Source organism: Lissotriton vulgaris, unplaced genomic scaffold, assembly GCF_964263255.1.
Source record: "Lissotriton vulgaris unplaced genomic scaffold, aLisVul1.2 SCAFFOLD_550, whole genome shotgun sequence".
Classification (NCBI taxonomy): Eukaryota; Metazoa; Chordata; class Amphibia; order Caudata; family Salamandridae; genus Lissotriton; species Lissotriton vulgaris.
The window spans coordinates 380816-400163 of record NW_028247597.1 but is presented as its reverse complement, the minus strand read 5'-3'; the positions used below and the strand labels follow the sequence as shown (position 1 = coordinate 400163).

General features: G+C 47.1%; 1 protein-coding gene across 1 annotated transcript in view; it reads left to right on the top strand.

Moving 5' to 3' along the window:
- Nucleotides 1–19348, top strand: part of PIAS1 (protein inhibitor of activated STAT 1) — an 854757-nt gene that overhangs the window by 721470 nt on the left and 113939 nt on the right. Inside the window, exon 12 of the mRNA XM_086949739.1 lies at nt 2015–2157. Coding sequence (XP_086805865.1) covers nt 2015–2157 — 143 coding nt within the window. The remainder of the gene's footprint in view (nt 1–2014; nt 2158–19348) is intronic.

Here is a 19348-nt window from a genome sequence, read left to right as displayed (position 1 = left end):
ATCCTCCCTGTCGTTAAGGCCATTTGGATGTTTACTGTTGAGATTCAGAATATATCTGGTCTCTAACTGCCTTAACGCTTTGTCCCTATCTCCACCTCGCTTTAAAATCGGTGCCTGATCAATAACAAAATAAGTCAGACAATTTACATCTTTTTTGTGACTTATTTTAAAATGTCTGGCAACCGGGTAGGCTGGGTCACTATTAATAATTGCACGAATGTGCTGTAGGATACGCATATACACAGGATTTTTTGTACTGCCCACATAGCGTAAGCCGCATGTACAAGTGAGGACGTATATAGCGTACTCAGTGCGGCAGTCATATTTTCCCCTGATCGGTAGTTCTTTAGTTTTGAACGGGGTGCTGTATGTGGCAGTTTTGGCTCCAAACTTACAAGCCCTACAAGTTGCACATTTGCGAAAGCCATTACTTGTGGGCATCCAGGTTTGTATGCTGGTAGACCCACTGGGAATCTCTTTGGATAAGAGATTAGCTACGTTCTTAGATTTTTTAAATGTCACATTTGGACGTTCGGATAACGTATTTTTCAAGATTGGGTCAGTAAGAACTATGGGCCAATTTTTATTCAAGATGTTACGTATTTTGCGTTCCTGTCTACAGTAGGTGGTGATGAGTCTTGGAGAGCTATTTTCTTCTGCTGTATTTACATTTAACTCATTGGTGCAGGGTAACAAGGTAGTTCTGGGTCTCTCATTAGTTTTTGTCATGGCTCTCTCTAGGATCTTTTCGCTATACCCTCTCTGTCGCATACGTTCCAAGCATGATTGACTGCAGACATTAAATTGCTCTGTTGTACTGCAAATCCGCTTGAGACGTAACAGTTCCCCGTAGGGTATGCTGGCTATTAAATGACGTGGATGAGCACTTGATGCATGCAATATTGCATTCCCAGCTGATGGTTTTCTATATGCTGTGGTGGTTAAAGTTGCATCAATTATTTGTACCTGGACATCCAAAAATTCTAGCATTGTGGCACTTATGTTTGAAGTGAAATGTAAGTTGAAATCATTCACGTTTAATAATTCAACAAACTCTTGTGCACTTTGCATACTGCCCTTCCAAATAACAAAAACATCGTCTATATAACGAAGCCATGCAATAACATTGTTTTCAAATGTAGCCTTGTGTTCCTTCATGAGGACCTGCTTTTCCCAAAACCCAACATGCAAGCACGCGTAGCTTGGAGAAAAGCAGGCCCCCATGGCTACCCCTTGTTTCTGTCTATACATATTCTTTTCAAATGAAAAGTAATTATTGTCTAAGCACCATGAGATTAAAGACAATAGCATCTTGTTGTGCATAGCATATTCAGCAGGACGTGTATTTAGAAAATGCTCAACACCACGTAAACCACATTCGTGACGTATACTATACGTGTATATATATATATATATATATATATATATATATATATATATATATATATATATATATATATAATGTCCATATATATGATTTCAATATATATGATTTCAATATATATGATTTCCGTATATAATTTTTATATTATTTCCGGGGTCCCCGCACAGGAGTGGGAATATTCAGAGCTTAAGACTTTGATGAGGATACCTCTGGAAGAGAACTAGGATTACAGGGAAGTAATTTATCCTACTGGTATAATACCTGCAATGTTTCGGATGATGGAAATGTAGCTTTCTTGTGAGTGCTTTGAGGGTGATAAGGAACAGATGAAAGCAGATTTATTGCGGTCAGAGCATGAACTTCAATTTGTATTGATAGATAAAGGGTTTGAGTAATATTTTGTAATTTCTTGATGGACTGTAGTGGTGTGTCAATTCCTAGATGGATTTTCATCACATTTTTTTTTGCATCGCTATTGTGTCATACTTGGTGTACTTAAAATGAAATAGTCTTATGTCTCTTCCCAGTATCCACCAAAAATATTTGCAGGCCTTTCTCTCTGTGACTAGCTTTTATTTTTACTTACAAAGGTTCAGTTTTCTAACTTTCTTTTTGTCCCCCTACCACCAGTATCTTAAGCTTGCCTCAGCAAACTTCTCCAATCTCCAGAACGCCAAGTCTCCCTGCAGTGGATACAAGTTATATGAACTCTTCCCTTATCCAGGACTATCGACACCCATTTCACATGACACCCATGTCTTACGACTTACAAGGTAAGTTTCTACGGGGAAGACTACAGGGGCTGTTATTTTAATTTTCACTGATGCAGCTCTAGACAGTAAAGTAGTTGGAGGACAACAAGTCACATATGCTTTATTTTTGTGGGAAAGACCACTTCTGTTAGTCTCAAGATGAGCTCATATCAACAAAACTTTCTGCGTAGCCACACATAAATTGTTCAATTGTTCTAAACAGCTATCCATTCCCCCTCTCTTAAACGTCACCCACCTGCCTTTAAATCAGACTTCACCATAAGTATACATTTAACGTCTTGGGTTCTTGGTTCTTTCTTTCTGCTTCACTCTTCATTAATACCATTCTGTTTTAGTCTCTGTTGGACTCACTCAACCTACTCTGGTATCGCACTAATTTAGTTCATGCGTTCTCTCTCTCTTTGCCATCAGAAAACCCTCTTCTGGGGTATATTTTCTCTCCCACCAAACCTTACTCTGTTTTTCCACCAGTCCTGTAGTGTCCCGATTATGGTAATTAAGTGCATTCGGTTTTCCAGCGAAGAAAAGTGCACTCCATCATGGAGAAAAAAAATGGAAATTTGTAGGCAATGTCTACATGATGCACCGTCTCAATATTCCTATCCTTGCAAAACTCCTGCAGCTCTCTGTTGTCCCCATTTCTTGCCGTGTTGGTACCTGCTGGCTTTCTTACTCCACTGGGCAAACTGTAACCATTGTGCCAAAAATAGCATTGCCTACTCTTACTGATCCTTGGCCGGCAGATGCACCAGATCATTCTCTCCCACATCCATTAGGAGAGCTGCAGGCCTCCGCCATGTATCCTGAAATTCCCACAGTGTATATAGAACATGTCCCCAATGTATTCCTTTTTGGACGTACCAACAACCTGCCATCATTGAACCCAGTTGTTGTCCTTAGCATTGTATCCCTGCATGTTCCCCAGCCCACCTTGCTATCGCGTGCCTGCAAATCCAAAATTATTTCCTCCAGTAATGCCATGCACCCAGCTTGTCGACAAAGTACCTCCTTAGCATTACACACACCTATCTGCCCTCCGAGGTTAGGTTAAGTTAGGTTTATGTAATGTTTTTTGTTGTGATGTGGTGTTATATGTTGAGTTGGGTGTTATCCCAGTAGAGCATCCTGGTGCTGATAGCAAGAACCAAGAATGGGCTTTGTCTAGGTGGAGAGCCAAATCTTCAGTTGCTTGCGAAATTCAAGAACTTAGTAGGCTGCTCTGATCTGTAGAGGCCTGTTCCATGCTTTGGCGGTGAGGTAGGAGAAGGCACAACCCTCTGTCTATGGTTCTGTGTATTTGGGGAATGTATGCAAGTAAGTGTCCAGCTCAGCGGCAATGTCCAGTAGGGTTGTGGGAGTTAATGCAATTGTTGTAATAAGTGGGGCAGTGTTGTGTCTGACTCGGTGAAGAGTTTGAAGAGAGCTCATTTGTGGACTTGGGAGACAGTGGAGGTCTTTGAAATGTGGGGTAATGTGCATGCAGTAGGGGTTTGAGTACAAGTCTGGCTGCTGAATTTTGTGTAGTTCGGAGTCTTCCAATCAGTTGTTCGTTGATTCTGACATAGAGTGTGTTGCTGTAGTCCAGCTTGTCACTGATGAGGGCCTGGGTAACTCTTCTGCACGTGTTAATGGGAAGCCATTTGAAGATGATCTTGTGCATCGTTAAGTGTGTAGAAACAGGAGATGGAGACTCTCTTCATTTGGCCAGTACGGCGAGCTGGTTATAGACTACTTATCCAAGTTTCGTCATTTGAGTGGCCGGGTGGTTGTGGGTCCAATTTCAGCAAGCCACCAGGTGGAGTTTATTATTTAGGTGTCTTTGCCAAAGAGGACTACTTTTGTTTTGTCTGTATTTAGATGGAGACACTTGAGTTTCATCCATCTTGTGACTTCAGTCATGCAGGTGGAGAAGATTGGTCTGGATGGTTGGTGTTTTGTCAGAAAGGGACAGGATGAGATGGTTGTTTGCATAGGATTTTATATTGACTCCATGGACATGCATGATGCTGGTGAGTGGGGCCAAGTAGGCATTAAACACAGTTGAGCTGACTGATGATCTTCTGTAACTCTGCAGATTAGACTGACTGATTGGATACGGTCTATTAGGAAGAAGCAGATCCAGCAGAGCATGTGACCTTGAATGCTGGCTTTATGAAGGCGTTGGATGATGATGGGGTGAGGGACTGTGTTGAAGGTGGCAGATTAGTATAGTATGATAAGGGCATCAGTGTCTCCTCGGTCAGTGGTGATGATGAGGGCAGAATCCATGAGGTAGTGGGTCTGAAACCGGATTGATTTGTGTCAAGGATGTGGTTGACTTTGAGGTGGGTGGCTAGTTTATCCATGATCTTCTCATTTACTGTCACCAGGTAGGGTAGCAGGGAAATGGGTCAGAAGTGAGTATCGTCTTTGGGTCAGCTAGAGTTTTCTTTAAGGGGAAGTCATGCAGTCAACCTCTGACACACCACACCTAATCTTGAAGAGTTCCTTGTTTCCACCAACTGAGAGATCCTCTGGTATCCAAAATGCTCCACAACACAGCATTGCTTATTTGGGCAGATACATCTGGAACTCCTTATGTCTACTGTAATAGCTTAACAACTGTCATGTTGTTTTCCTCTTTCCCTAGGCCTTCTTGCTAAGATCTGCCTTTCAAATTCTGCCCGTCTCCCACTTGGCCCCCAAATTGCTATACCTGCTATTTTCCCAACAATCATAACTGGAGCCATTTTCATCTTTATCAAATTCATGGCAAAATTAACCATGTTGTCACTCATGTTCTCTAATTCAACTCATTATTGTTCCTATTTTTGACCCTAATTCTCAAGAATTCCTGCTACGTATGGCAATATGAAATCTTGTTAACCAATCAAGTGAGCTTTCAGTCACTCAGAGCTCATATAGGCCTAGCATCCACAGATCTTCCGGTAAGGGTATTCCCTCCAGTTCAGGCACCAGTCCTGGAACTTGATGTGCACTGAACAACTCATTCCAATCATTGGCAGACATTCTGTCGATGACTCTGACAAGAACATTGTATCTCACTTCCTTGCCTTCCCATGCCATCAGCAGCTGAGCTCTGCAAAAATATCATTTTAATTGTTTGCCACTGAGGCAGTGGGTGTGTTAGTGCTACAACAGTACACTCAGTTGATTAATACAAGATTGGAGTCCATTTAGTTTCATAGCTTTGGCCCCCATGCTCACACTTTGTTCCTTTTTGGCACTTGAGTTCCAACCTTACCTCAGTGTCATATAAACGCCAGGCCTGTTTCTGGAATTCATATCATCTTCTATTCCTTCATCTCCTAATATCTACTTGTATCCATTGACATTTCTCCTGTTTGTCCCAGTATTTAAATATCTTGAATCTAAAGTAGACCCTGTGTGTGTAAGTAATATTTATAATAAGAGAAAGAACACATTTACTGCACCAGAAGTCCCATAATCCATTTTCCCCAACTACCTAATGGGTCCCCTATTGTCTGCCTATCTTCTGCTCTTTTTGTGAAACCTGGAAATTGATAAATATATGATCATGCATGTTCCGGGTATTACCAGGGATTAAGGTGCAACACTGCATTTTGATTATTTTACATACCCCTCCTTCCTTAGCCAGCATTAGATCTAGAGTAATCCTTTTTTGCAAAATCATGCTGTGCATCACTATCAGCTCTTCAGTCATTTAGGAAAGGCCAGCAGCAGTATCATTTGCCAGTATCTCGATAAGCTGTGCTTGCTTTCTCAATTCTGTTACTTCTAAAGTTACACCAATTGAAGGGATCATAGCCGGGGAAAAAAATTTAACTTATACTCCTCCATCGACGATAGACATTAATGTCCTTCAATTGTTTTGTCTGATACATATACGTGGGGACTCAAAGACTAAGTTAACAGGAACCACTCCAACCACTGGCTATGAAAAATATTCTCTTTCATCCGGACATGTTACATGGCATAACATTGTTATAATCCATTAAATTCTCGCACATATTTAAACATTTCAGTTGGTCTCACCTGCTCTTATAGTTCCCTTGTGGACTATGCAAAGTGTCCCTTCCATCTCGCACTGCAAATTTAGAGCAGGACGTGTTAGTATCGACGCATTCTCCCTCAAATCTGGTACATTATGAAATTCCAGCACTTGCTTCTGTAAGTTGTGAGAAAGTGCCATCTTTCTTGCATGGTATGCCCCCACTTTTTGCTGAATTGCTGATGTACTTTGACTGAGTGTGCCCTGGGCTCCTGACAATCAGGTACCCAAGGCCTGTGTTCCTTCCCTTCCCTATACTGCAAACAGCAGGTGGAAGCTTGAGAAACATTATAAGCAAGAATACCATATCTCATCTCCTTGCCTTCTTATGCAGTCAGCAGCTGAGCTCTGCAAAAATACCATTTTGTTAGCTTCAGAAGCCTATCCATGCATTAGATTTGTAGCTTGCAGACATGTGGTTAAAACAAAAAGGGGGCAGTTTTGTTTTTTATAATTTTAGCTTGCGTGATCACACTACCACTAATGTACTTTGTTTCTGATAGAGACTTCAAACTGCAGATTCCTCAGGTGTCAGACTGAATCGAGAAACTTTTGAGCGGTACCTCTGCACACCAATAGGTGGTACTATGCGGTTCTGTACAGACCTCGTTCTGTTATAGAAATGACATGCAGGGGGCAATATAGGTGTCACGCCAATGTGCGAACGTCAGTTTTCTTCTTCCTTCGCCTCCAAACGAGGATCTGCAGCTCTCACGTCTTTTTAAGACTGTTTTTTCCATCTAAAATGTTCATTATGGAAGGGAAAAGCCACCTCCCAAAACAACAAGAGTTAAACCTTATAACGACTCTTGCAAACAAATGTCTGTGACGGATCCTCAGTAGGTTTTACTGTTGTTCCTGGGGTTGAACTATGACTGGAAGGCCTGCAGTGACTCCACATTGATGAACACAAAGGTCAAATGAGACCTCAAAGCTCTGTTGCCAAGCACTGGAAGACTCCGCAACAAGACAGCTCCAAGTCAAAGGGTCAGTCTTGGCCCGCAAGTCGCAGGAGTTGTTCCAGTGGTTGTTACGCTCCAAGTCTTCAGGTAAGTCAACGAAGAAAAAAATTCCAACCAGAACTCTGCCCCTTCCTGCCACTCTCACACCCCTCAGAAGGTGCTAGGGCATCACCTTGCCAATTGATGTGGCTCTCAAAGTTGATTGACATCAGAGCCTATTCTGCAACTTGTCTTGAGTTTCTAGAGCCATCTGTGATACCGAGGCAAATGGAGGAGTTTCACAAAGCCGTGCTCTGACTCTTTAGATCCTTACAGGTTACGTCTGGTGCGCCTTTCCACCCCAAGGAGCCTAGAGCCCATCCGACTGCAGTACTGCTGGCAGGTTCACCCTTGACGCCAGTAGGACCCTCCAAATCCATCACTCTGGCCTGCATCCTGACTCCAGGTCTGTGATCCACGTCATCCCCTAGAACCTGCACGCTGATGCTGACTATCGGCTTCAGAGGAAACGGTGCCCATTGTGCTGTCTGACTCAGTCAGTGCTGCCACAACCTTGATTAATGCCACACTATAGAAGCGCCACCTCCTCCACTAGACTTGTCAACCCCAGAAGAACAGACTTCTACGTTGCATTCTTTGTTTGGCATGGATTAATACAATGTTGAGGTAGGGCACCTTTGCCATGAAGGAAGTTGGTATGATGACTTTCAGGAAGCCAGTGGAACTGATACCCGAACAACCTCACTATATAACCCATTACCATCCTGCCATGGAAGAGAGCGCAACTTTGTATGCAGTGATCATGCACAGGGCAGCCAAAAGTCTTTACCTGAAGCGCCCCCACCTTAGAGGTCAAAGCCAATGTCTTGATGGAGGTGTTTCAGCCTGGGCAAACATCTACTGAGCCTCTCCAGGACTTCAATAAGGCATTAACAAATACCCTTTTGGGGGCTTGGCCCAAACCTTGGTCTACCACAGTGTTTAATCACCAGATCGTACAATGCCATTGCCTGCAAAGGGGATCATGCAGGTTTGTCCCTCTACTTACAAATGCTCTTTTGGGGGCTTTGGTCGAACCTTGCTCTGGCAAATACCCTCTCTCTTGGCACCTCCCCCCTCTTATCGATGGTCAATCGTCGGATTGCATGATGCCACCGCCCTGCTCCGGATGATCCTCCATTTTTGTATTGGCATCCCTTCTCTGAAAACTTGGTAGTGCAGGTTGATTTGAAAGAACACAAATACTTTTCCAATTACTCTCCCAATAACGAGTCAGCTTGGCCCTCGGCTCTATGAAAGCCAAGTGCCTTTTGTACTGCTATTCTCACTCATTAGAATTTAGTGACTCAAGTCTTCTCAGGTGTCCCTGATGATCTCTGACCAGTCCTAACCCAGGCCATCCAGGACAGTTGTGATGAAGCCAAGTTCACGATTAGTTTTGGCTTGAAGACCACCAATTCAATTGGGCGAGCCATTGGAACCAGCATCACCATTCAAAGCCATGCCTGGCTGCATTCAGCTTGTTTTTCAGTCCAGTCGTCGCTTATGGACATGCCCTTTGATGGAACCCCATACCATTTGCCAGTTCTACCCCAGCAAGGGTCCAGCAGTTTCACGGCCAAGGCACCCATCGCTGGCCAGGGTCAGCAAGCCATTTAGTCTACTGCCCCACCTGCCAAACCCCTTTAGTGTTCTATTAGTGGAGCACAGCCACTCAAGGGGAGGCAGGATACAAGACTATTCTTCCTGGGTTGGCAGGTAAGTGGGTCATGCAGATAGTCCTGTTGGGGTACACCTTGCCCTTCATTGCTGCTCCGCCGCACCAGCCTCTGTCTCAAAAGCAATTATGGGGGGCCATCTGTCCGCTTTATGGCAAGAAATGCAAACCCGTTTGGCTAAATGGTCTATTGAGAGGTTACCTGTGGCAGAAGTAGGTCATTGTCTCTATTCCCGCTACTTTCTGGTGCCAAAAACGGATGATCAATGTTGTACTATTTTAGACCTGCTCCTTGTCAATGCCTTCCTCTGGAAGTAAAAATTCAAGATGCTCACACTAGCACAGGTATTTGTTTCCTTGCGACTGGATGGTGGCATTGGACCTGCAGGTCTTCTATTTTCAAATACCCGACATGCAAGCCCATTGTCACTACCTGCTGTTCCTGGTAGGAGAGGAGTATTTTCAGTAAACTGTGCTCGCCTTTCGTCTAACCAGTGTCCTTCAGGTGTTGATAATAGCGATGTCAGTGGCAGCAGCGCACCTTCGGAGCTCAGAGGTCCCAGTCTTCCCCCTACCTCGAGTACCCGCTGTTGAAGGCGAGCTCTCCCCAGGCAGTATTCAACCACTTCCAGACTACGGCGAACCTCCTGTCAACTTTTTTTTTTCTTTTAAACAGTTTTTATTGGCTTTTCATCAATTTACACAAAACCGGCATTATTTGGTTTTCGATACGTATGTGCATATAATAATTTCTTCTGTTACATAAGTCCGCATAGCATTTAGAATCAACTTCTGTTATTTATAATACAATAGGTTCGAGGCATGTGGGCTGCTAAATTCATATCTTAGCATTAGATCGCCACCTAGTGTTGGGTCCGGATGATCGCACATTGTTGTCCTGGAAGAGTCTTCGAAGTATCCTGAGATGGGTGGCTCCTCCCCTGGACTACAGTGCGCATGGGCATCGGCTCCATCCCCAGATTGTTTTTTTCCGCCATTGGGTTCGGATGCGGTCTCGACGTCTCTCCGTCGGAACCGAAAAAACATCATTTCTAAAGGCCAAAAGGCTTTGGGTTCTTTACGTCGGTATTGTTTGCGTACGGTCTCGAATTCTTCCGTCTCTCGGAGCCGGAATCAGCGGAGTTTTTCCAACTCTTTGGACATCGAGGCCTTCTCATCGCGACTCGACACCAAGTTCCCAACATGGAGCGGAGTCCGTTTAAGCTGTGTCCGCTCTGTGGGTCCAAATACCCACATATAGACGTGCACCCGGTCTGTAATAAATGCCTTTCGCCAGACCATGACGAAGGAAGTTGCAGGGCCTGTGCGAGTTTCAGGTCGAAGAAGACTCTCACGATTCGGCGCGCGGTGCGCCTGGTGGCCAAGCAGACGGCCCCGGAACCAGAAAACATCTTCGACGACCAAGAAGAGGAGGACCAGAGCCATCATCTTCAAATCTCCCCGCCTGAGACGGAGGTCGAGGCTGATCCGGAATATGACGACGACGGGGTCGTGGATCAAGGCCTTGAATACGTCGACGAGGTAGGGGACGACAATATGGTTTATGGGGCCGCGGAAGATAGCTCAGGGGACGAGCTATGCCCCGAAGTTGACGAACATCAGGAAAGGGTCGCGGGATCGCCTGTCGGCCTTACCCAAGACCCTGTAGCGCAAGCCTCGGCCCCGCCTGCTGGCCCGGCCACGGACATACTTGCTGCGCCGAGGGAATCGAAACCGAAACTGAAAGAAGCGGTCTCGACTACACCTAAAATGGCCGACCCGAAACTGAAAGCGAAAGTTAAGGACTCAATCGTCCCTAAGATGGCGGTCGTTACAGCAAAGTCGAGTAAACCGGCAGCCTCATCGACTCCGTCGACCTCCGGTCCGCAGAAGTCGAAGAAACACGGCGGTTCCACAGGGTCGAAATCGGCGCCGGAGGAGAGATCCTCTAAAAAGGGTGGCACGCACAAGACAAGCGCGCCGGCGCCGGCAAAGCCAGCCAAAGCAAGCGACGCAGCCTCGGCTCCAACAGGAACATCGGCGCATCGCTCCAAGGACTCGAGGTCGGCGCCGTCCATCCCTCCTAAAGACCAACGGAACGTCGCATCCGAAGGCAAGGCCACCTCGTCGGTGCCAAAGACATCGGTCACCGACACATCTCTCGTTGCTCCTTCACTACAAAGAATTAGGGAGAAGGCTTTTTCTTCGTCGGCGCCAACGCCATCGACGCAAAAGGAGGCAGACGTCCCGGTCAAGCCCGCAAGTAAACTCCTCTTCCTTCTACCACCAAAAGTGGCGCCGAAGGCTTTTTCATCGAAATCGACGCCAAAGAAGTCGGAATCTTCTTCGGCAGGGGCATCTTCAGGTCATGTGCACGACCAAGAAGAGGATTCGGAGTGCTTCATAGATGCGGACACGGGGAAGTTAACCCTTTACAAAAGGAAAATCACTTCGCAGCCGGTGGAATCCTATGTCATCCCCCTAAAGAAGAAGAAGTACCAACATGACGCCTCAGGCCTCATGGAACCTATCCAGCCTCCTCCAAGAAGAAGCCCAACACCGTCTCCAGACCACTCTGAAAGTGAGGGCTATGCTGAAGATGAACAATATACATTCCCAGTCAATGAACCTGAGGCACAGCCAGATTCATATGTCATTGGGGACCAAGGCACCCAAGATATGGGACAAGACCCACAGACTTTCGGTACACGTGCATCCCCTACAGAGGATTCTGCAGGTTTTCATGCACTCATTGAGAGGGCAGCTGCTAACCATGATGTGGACATGCATGCTGACCCAGTGGAGGAAGACTTTCTGTTCGACACTTTTTCGGTTTCGGAAAAAACTGTCAAGACACTGCCCATGCTTAAAGGGGTCCTCAAGCATGCTGCGGACATCTTTAAGGAACCTACCAGGGCAAGGGTGGTCAACCCACGTATTGAAAAAAAGTACAGACCAGCGCCTGCGGACCCTGCGTACATTCGAGGACAGTTGCCGCTTGACTCCCTGGTGGTCGCAAACGCAAGAAAAAGGGCCAACTCCCAATCAACGGGTGAAGCTCCTCCCCCGGATAAGGAGTCCAAAGTGCTAGAGGCAGGAGGCAAAAGAGTGGCTGCGCAGGCTGCCAATTTCTGGCGTATTGCAAATACACAGGCACTACTGGCACGTTATGATAGATCACATTACGACACACTAGAGCAGATTGTCGAACACCTGCCTCCACAGTTTCAAGAGGGCACCAAAATGATTATTCGAGAAGGACAACTAATCTCCAACGCGGCCATAAAGTGTGCACTTGATGTCGCGGACACGGCCGCTAGGGCCATTAATACCAGTGTGATGCTCAGAAGACAGGCGTGGCTCCGCATATCGGGGTTCAAACCTGACATTCAAACAACCATACTTAATCAACCAGTCAATCCGGAGAGACTGTTTGGTCCAGATGTTGACACCACCCTGGAAAAAATTAAAAAAGATACTGAAACTGCTAAATCTATGGGGGCCCTGCAATCACAGCAGTTTCGTGGCAATAATTTTCGTCGCTCAGGTGCCCGTGGAATCACCAGAGGACAGATGGGTCACCAATCACAGTTCCCTAGAGGTGGAGCACAATCCTCGTACCCCAAACAAAACAAGAGGGGCTACAGGGGAAACAGCAACAAGGGACGCGGCAAAGGAGGCAACAATTCACGCTCCTCTGCCCCAAGCAGCCAGTGACTCGCTGTCACTGCCCCCCGACCACTTAACACCCGTCGGGGGGAGAATACAGCAGTTCCTGCCCGTCTGGATCAACATCACCACAGACAGGTGGGTGCGACAGCTCATCCAGTACGGTTATTGTCTAGAGTTAAAATCCACTCCACCCAACATTCCGCCAAGGCAAAGACCTATGTCCGCAGAGCACTTGCACTTATTGCAGCAGGAAGTGTTGGTGATGCTGCAAAAAGGGGCAATCGAGCTCGTGCCAGTGGGAGAGGAGGGCACAGGGGTATATTCCCTGTACTTCCTCATTCCAAAGAAGGACGGATCTCTCAGACCAATTCTGGATCTCCGTCCCCTCAATCTGTACATACTGTCAGAGCATTTCCATATGCTTACACTGCAACAGATTCTTCCTATGTTAAACAAAGGAGACTTCTTAGCAACCTTAGATCTCAAGGATGCTTATTTCCACATTCCGCTACATCCGTCCCACAGGAAGTACCTCAGGTTCACTATCCAGGGCACGCATTATCAGTTCAAAGTCCTACCCTTCGGAGTCACAACTGCCCCAAGGGTGTTTACCAAGTGTCTGGCGACAGTAGCAGCGCACCTCAGGAGGCAGAACATCCATGTCTACCCCTACCTCGACGACTGGCTCGTTCAAGCCAGGTCGGAACAGCAGTGCGCCGCGGACATGTCAACTACCATTCACCTCCTTCACGACCTAGGTTTCTCGCTAAATTACCCAAAGTCACACCTTCAGCCGGCACATGTCCGACAGTTTCTGGGTGCGACAATCAATACCCTGACGGCCAAGGCGCAACCAAACCAGGTCAGGATAGACGGCATGCAGTCTTTAATCCACAAGTTCAGACCGGGACACTCACTTCCAGCAAGAGTGTTCATGCAGTTGATAGGCATGATGGCCTCCTGCATCTTCATAGTCCCTCACGCACGGTTGCATATGCGCCCGCTCCAGGAGTGTTTAGCAAATCAGTGGACACAGGCTCAGGGACAATTAACAGACCTAGTGTTGGTTACCAGTCGGGCATACACCTCTCTGCATTGGTGGACTCCACACAACCTTTGCAAGGGCCGACTGTTCCAGGAGCCAGTGCCACAGGTTATCCTGACAACGGACGCATCCCTCCAGGGATGGGGAGCTCATCTGCTCACTTACACGGTGCAGGGGCTATGGACGACGCAGCAACAGAAGATGCACATCAACTATCTAGAACTGATGGCGATCTTCATGGCACTCAAGTCCTTCATTGTACATCTGTCCAACAAGGTGGTGTTAGTCCGGACGGACAACATGACCGCGATGTACTACATCCAAAAACAGGGGGGCACCCACTCGCCACAGCTGTCTCACCTGGCTCAGAGCATGTGGAAGTGGGCCATTCAGAGGAACATCTTCCTCATGGCAGAACACCTCCCAGGGAAGGACAATCAGATGGCGGATCTGCTCAGCAGATACAGCCATCAAATGCACGAGTGGGAGATACATCCATCGGTACTCCAGCCGTACTTCCAAAGGTGGGGTCGTCCAGACATAGATCTGTTCGCCACAAGGGAAAACGCAAAATGCCAAAGCTTCGCCGCCAGGTTCCCACACCCCCAATCGCAGGGCAATGCGATATGGATGAACTGGTCAGGCAAATTTGCTTACGCTTTTCCCCCGACACCTCTGATACCACTGGTGGCGAGAAAACTAAGGCAACACTCGATGACACTCATCCTAGTTGCTCCAACGTGGGCGCGCCAGGCCTGGTACACCACGTTCCTCGAACTCTCAGTGGTGCCGCATCAAAGACTGCGCCTCACGCCCAGACTTCTGACGCAGAACCATGGAGAAATTCAGCATCCAGATCCGCAACAGCTCAACCTAGCGATCTGGCTCCTGAAATCTTAGAGTTTGGATACCTCAACCTACCTCCTGAATGCATGAACATCATCAAGGAGGCGAGGAAGCCCTCAACACGAGCATGCTATGCCGCGAAATGGAAGCGTTTTGTCATTTACTGTGCGGACAATGACATAAACCCGCTAGATGCATCTATCCCTAACATCATTTGCTATCTGTTACACCTTTATAAGTGCAAACTAGCGTTCACTTCTATTCGAATACATCTATCCGCCATCGCAGCTTACCTTCAAAATAGGCAGCAACTCTCGGTCTTCAGGGTGCCTGCCATTAAAGCGTTTCTTGAAGGTCTGAAGCGAGTCATTCCCCCAAGAACACCGCCAGCTCCGGTTTGGAACCTCAATGTGGTCCTCACCAGACTGATGGGACCACCATTTGAGCCACTGCACTCGTGTGAACTGCAATTCCTAACGTGGAAAGTTGCTTTCCTAATTGCTATTACGTCACTAAGGCGTGTTAGTGAGCTGCAAGCACTCACAATACAAGAGCCTTTCATTCAAATTCATCCAAATAGGGTAGTGCTACGTACTAACCCCAAATTCCTTCCAAAGGTGGTGTCACACTTTCATCTCAACCAAACTATCGATTTGCCAGCATTCTTCCAGAACCCACAAACAGTGGCGGAAAGAATGCTCCATACGTTAGACGTGCGGAGGGCACTGATGTACTACATAGACAGGACACAACACTTTAGGAAGACGAAACAACTCTTTGTTGCCTTCTCACCACAACACAAAGGCAACCCGATCTCCAAAGCTGGAATAGCCAGATGGATTGTTAAGTGCATTCAAATCTGCTATCAAAAAGCCAAGCGCACTTTAACAATACCCCCAAAGGCACACTCCACACGCAAGTTGGGGGCATCCATGGCTTTCCTAGGTAACATTCCTCTAGAGGACATTTGCAGAGCAGCCACGTGGATTACACCACATACCTTTACAAAACATTACTGTGTTGATGTACATTCCAAACAGCAAGCGGCTGTAGGACAGGCTGTTCTCAAAACACTTTTTCAGGTTTCTGCAGCTGGCACAGGCAACCGCCGCTAATGGAGGGACTGCTATGTATTCTATGCTAAGATATGAATTTAGCAGCCCACATGCCTCGAACTGAATATGCTACTTACCAGTATGCATCTGTTCTTGGCATGTAGGGCTGCTAACATTCATATCGCCCACCCTCCTCCCCGGTGCCTGTCGCAGCTGCAGATATACCATTGTATTCAATCATTAGCATGGACATCCTTTACACTTTTCACTCCATCCTCTGCCACAATGGCGAAAAACAATCTGGGGATGGAGCCGATGCCCATGCGCACTGTAGTCCAGGGGAGGAGCCACCCATCTCAGGATACTTCGAAGACTCTTCCAGGACAACAATGTGCGATCATCCGGACCCAACACTAGGTGGCGATCTAATGCTAAGATATGAATGTTAGCAGCCCTACATGCCAAGAACAGATGCATACTGGTAAGTAGCATATTCAATCTGTAAGTATGAGATGATTAGATCATTGAAAGTTCCCTCCCCCATGGTTATTCCTAGATTATACATGAACTGGATTCCTCCCCCATCAACCATAGACAGCAAAATAGAGTATTCGTCTTCCCTCCCCTCCCCTTACATCCTAAGACGCATCTATTACAACTATTAAATTTACAGGTTCTTCCCATCATGGGCTTCCTTCAGGTTCAGATACATCTTGTTGAGGTTCACACAGGTTTCCCCGATATTCGTTCCATTTCCCCCAGATCTTGGACCATTTTTGGGGCAGCACCTATGTACATATACAGCTCTTTCTGCCACCATCGCTACATCCATACCATTCCCCCATTGTTTGCTCGTGGGTATCAGTCTGGAACCCCACTTCCTAGCAATGTTACGCTTTGCAAGGGCCATACCCGGTGTCGCCCAGGTCTGCAACCCTCGATTTAGATCCGTCGGTGACCAGATATTTAACAAACAGCATCTGGGTTCTGGCCGTAGTTCTACCCCACTTGCTTCAGAAATTTCCGACATAACATTCACCCAATACGTTTGTATTCTGGGACAATCCCACAGTATATGAAAGTATGTTCCCTATAACCCGCACCCCCGCAAGCAGTCAGGCTCCGTCATGTGGCCTAGCTTATGCAGTAGCGTGCGGGAATAGTATATTCTGTGCAATATTTTTAACTGTATGAGTTTTAGCCGAGATGGTATGGAGGCCTCCCTCGCCGATGCTAGAGCGTATAACCAGTCTTTGTCATCTATGTCTCCTAATTTCACCTCCCACTTGCTTCGGAGAACCACTATGGGGTCCGGGAGATTGTTTACCAACTTGCGGTATGTGAGTGAGATTGCTTTCTTGTCAAGGTGGTCCGTGAGGAGTCTATCCTCCAGGGGGGAGGATTCGGCAAGCGTAGTACCCGTTGGGATGGCCCCTTGCAGGGCACGTTTGAATTGGGCGTACCGATACTGCTCGGTATCTGCCATTCCGCACTTCTCTTGCAGGGCTGTGAATGTGATGATCTCCCCCCGTATCCACAAGTCGCCTATTCTGGAAATACCAATAAGGTCCCATTGCTTGAACACCTTTGTATTTGCCAAGGTACCAAGGCGAAGTGTATCTCAGAGCGGTGTAGCCAGTGTGAGCACTCCCTCCCATCCTAGGGCCCTTTGAGCCGTATGCCAAATCTTAACTGTATGAGCCCTAGGGCCTGTGAATGTGTGTCGCCCTTTGTTCGTATAGAGAGCTCTCATCAGCTGGTCTGGGGGAAGTATAGTCCTATCGAGGCTGTATGCTGGGTCATGTTGTGGCGCATGTAGCCACTGGTTGACTACCATTAGTTGTGCAGACCAGTAATACAGTTTAACACTTGGCAGGGCGATCCCCCCGTCGTACCAACTGCGGATTAGTTTAGAGTGCGCTATGCGGGCTGGTTTTCCGTCCCATAATAGTGAGGAGATTTCTGCGTCAATTGACTAAAAATACGTGAGCGGGACCGGAAATGGGGTGTTTTGCAACATATAGAGGAACCTTGGGAGGGACAGCATCTTAAATAGTGCTGCTCTTCCCAACAGTGTCAGTGGGAGGGAGCGCCAGTGTGTTATATCCGATTTTAGCCTCTGTAGAGGTTTCAGTAAGTTTTCTTCCACAAAAATCGCTTCCTGTGGGGTGACATATATTCCAAGGTATTTAAACCCTCTAGTCACAGTTTGTATGGTGCATGCTGGAGGTAGCCAGGGTATTTGTCCATGTAATACATATAGAAGCGATTTGGCCCAGTTAATCGTGTATCCTGACACTTCCCCGTAGGTCTTGAGTACGTCGATCAGGGCTGCCAGGGACGAGGCAGGGGACATTTAATATATCAATACGTCATCGGCGTAGAGGGAAATGCGATCTTCCCATCCCGCCTCCCATGTGATCCCACGGATCATAGGTTCCGAGCGAATTTTTACCGCCAGGGGTTCTAGTATGAGTGCGAATGGGGATAGTGGGCACCCCTGCCTCGTTCCGTGACCTAGTGTGATTGTACGCAATATATGGCCATTGGCGACCACTTGTGCCATGGGTGCTGTATAGAGTAATTTAATCCATCCACAGAATTTGGGTCCAAAGCCCATTTTTCTAAGTACCGCGAAAAGGAATGGCCACTCCACCAGGTCCAACGTCATTGGTTGCGTCTAGGGATAGAATGGCCGCGTCTTCGCGTAGCATTGGGATGCGGTGTAGTACCCCATTAAGTCGGCGCAGGTTAAGGGACGTGTTTCGTCCAGGCATAAAGCCCAATTGGTCCGGGTGTACCAGTGTTGTGAGGTGTGGCTGTAGTCGAAGTGCCAATAGTTTCGCTAAGACTTTCGCATCCGCGTTCATAAGCGAGATCGGCCGATATGAGGACGTTAGATCGGGCGGCTTGCCCGGTTTGTGCACTGTGACGATGGTGGCTAATCGTTGGTCAGCCGTAAGTGTGCCCTGCTCTAAACATTCATTATACATGGGAAGCATATATGGGACAATCTGTTGCGCCAGTGTTTTATATAGTTCCACCGGTAGGCCATTCGGTCCCATTGCCTTGCCCGTGTGTAGGGCTGCTAGGGCCTTCCCCAGTTAGTCTCCTGTTAGTTCGCCCTCAAGAGCCTGTGCATCCTCCTGTGATAGTGGTAAGGGGTATGTCTTAGAGGAAGTTCATTCCATCTTCTTCTGTCACCCCGCCTCGTGTAGTATATATAGTTTTGTAATAGGTGGCCATTTCCTCCACTATCATAGAGGGAGAGGTTGTGTGTGTGCCATCCGGGAGTGTCAATTTGGCTACCCATCTGTCTGCTCTGCTCTGCTCTGTGGCTAGTGTTTGCGCCTTGTCCTCCGAGGGATCTGAGGTGTGTGCCAATTCTGCAGTCTGGACTGCTGTTTCTAGCGACTCAAGGGTTGCCCTCTGGTCTTTATTATGTCTAGTAATAGTGGAGATAGCCTGTCCCCTAATCACTGTCTTGTAGGCCTCCCAGAGGATTGACGGCAAGTCCACAGATGCCTCGTTTTCGTCAAAGTATTGTGTGGTTGAGGTTTTCAATGCTTTCGCTATAGTGTGTTTTTTTTAAAAACCTGCATAGACTGGGTATATGCGCTGTTGTCTGGTGGGTTGTACTGTATAGGTGAGTTGGACTGGGGAGTGGTCTGATATACCCCTTGGCAGGTGCTCCAGGGCCGTTATCCTCTCAGGAGGGATTGCTAGTGTCAACATATAGTCGATTCGGGAGAGACTATTATGGGCTCCCGAGTGAAATGTGTAATGGCGGTCATTTGGATGTTTAAGCCTCCACATATCTATCCGTCCGAAAGAGTCCCGAAAGTCTTTAAAAAGTTGGTT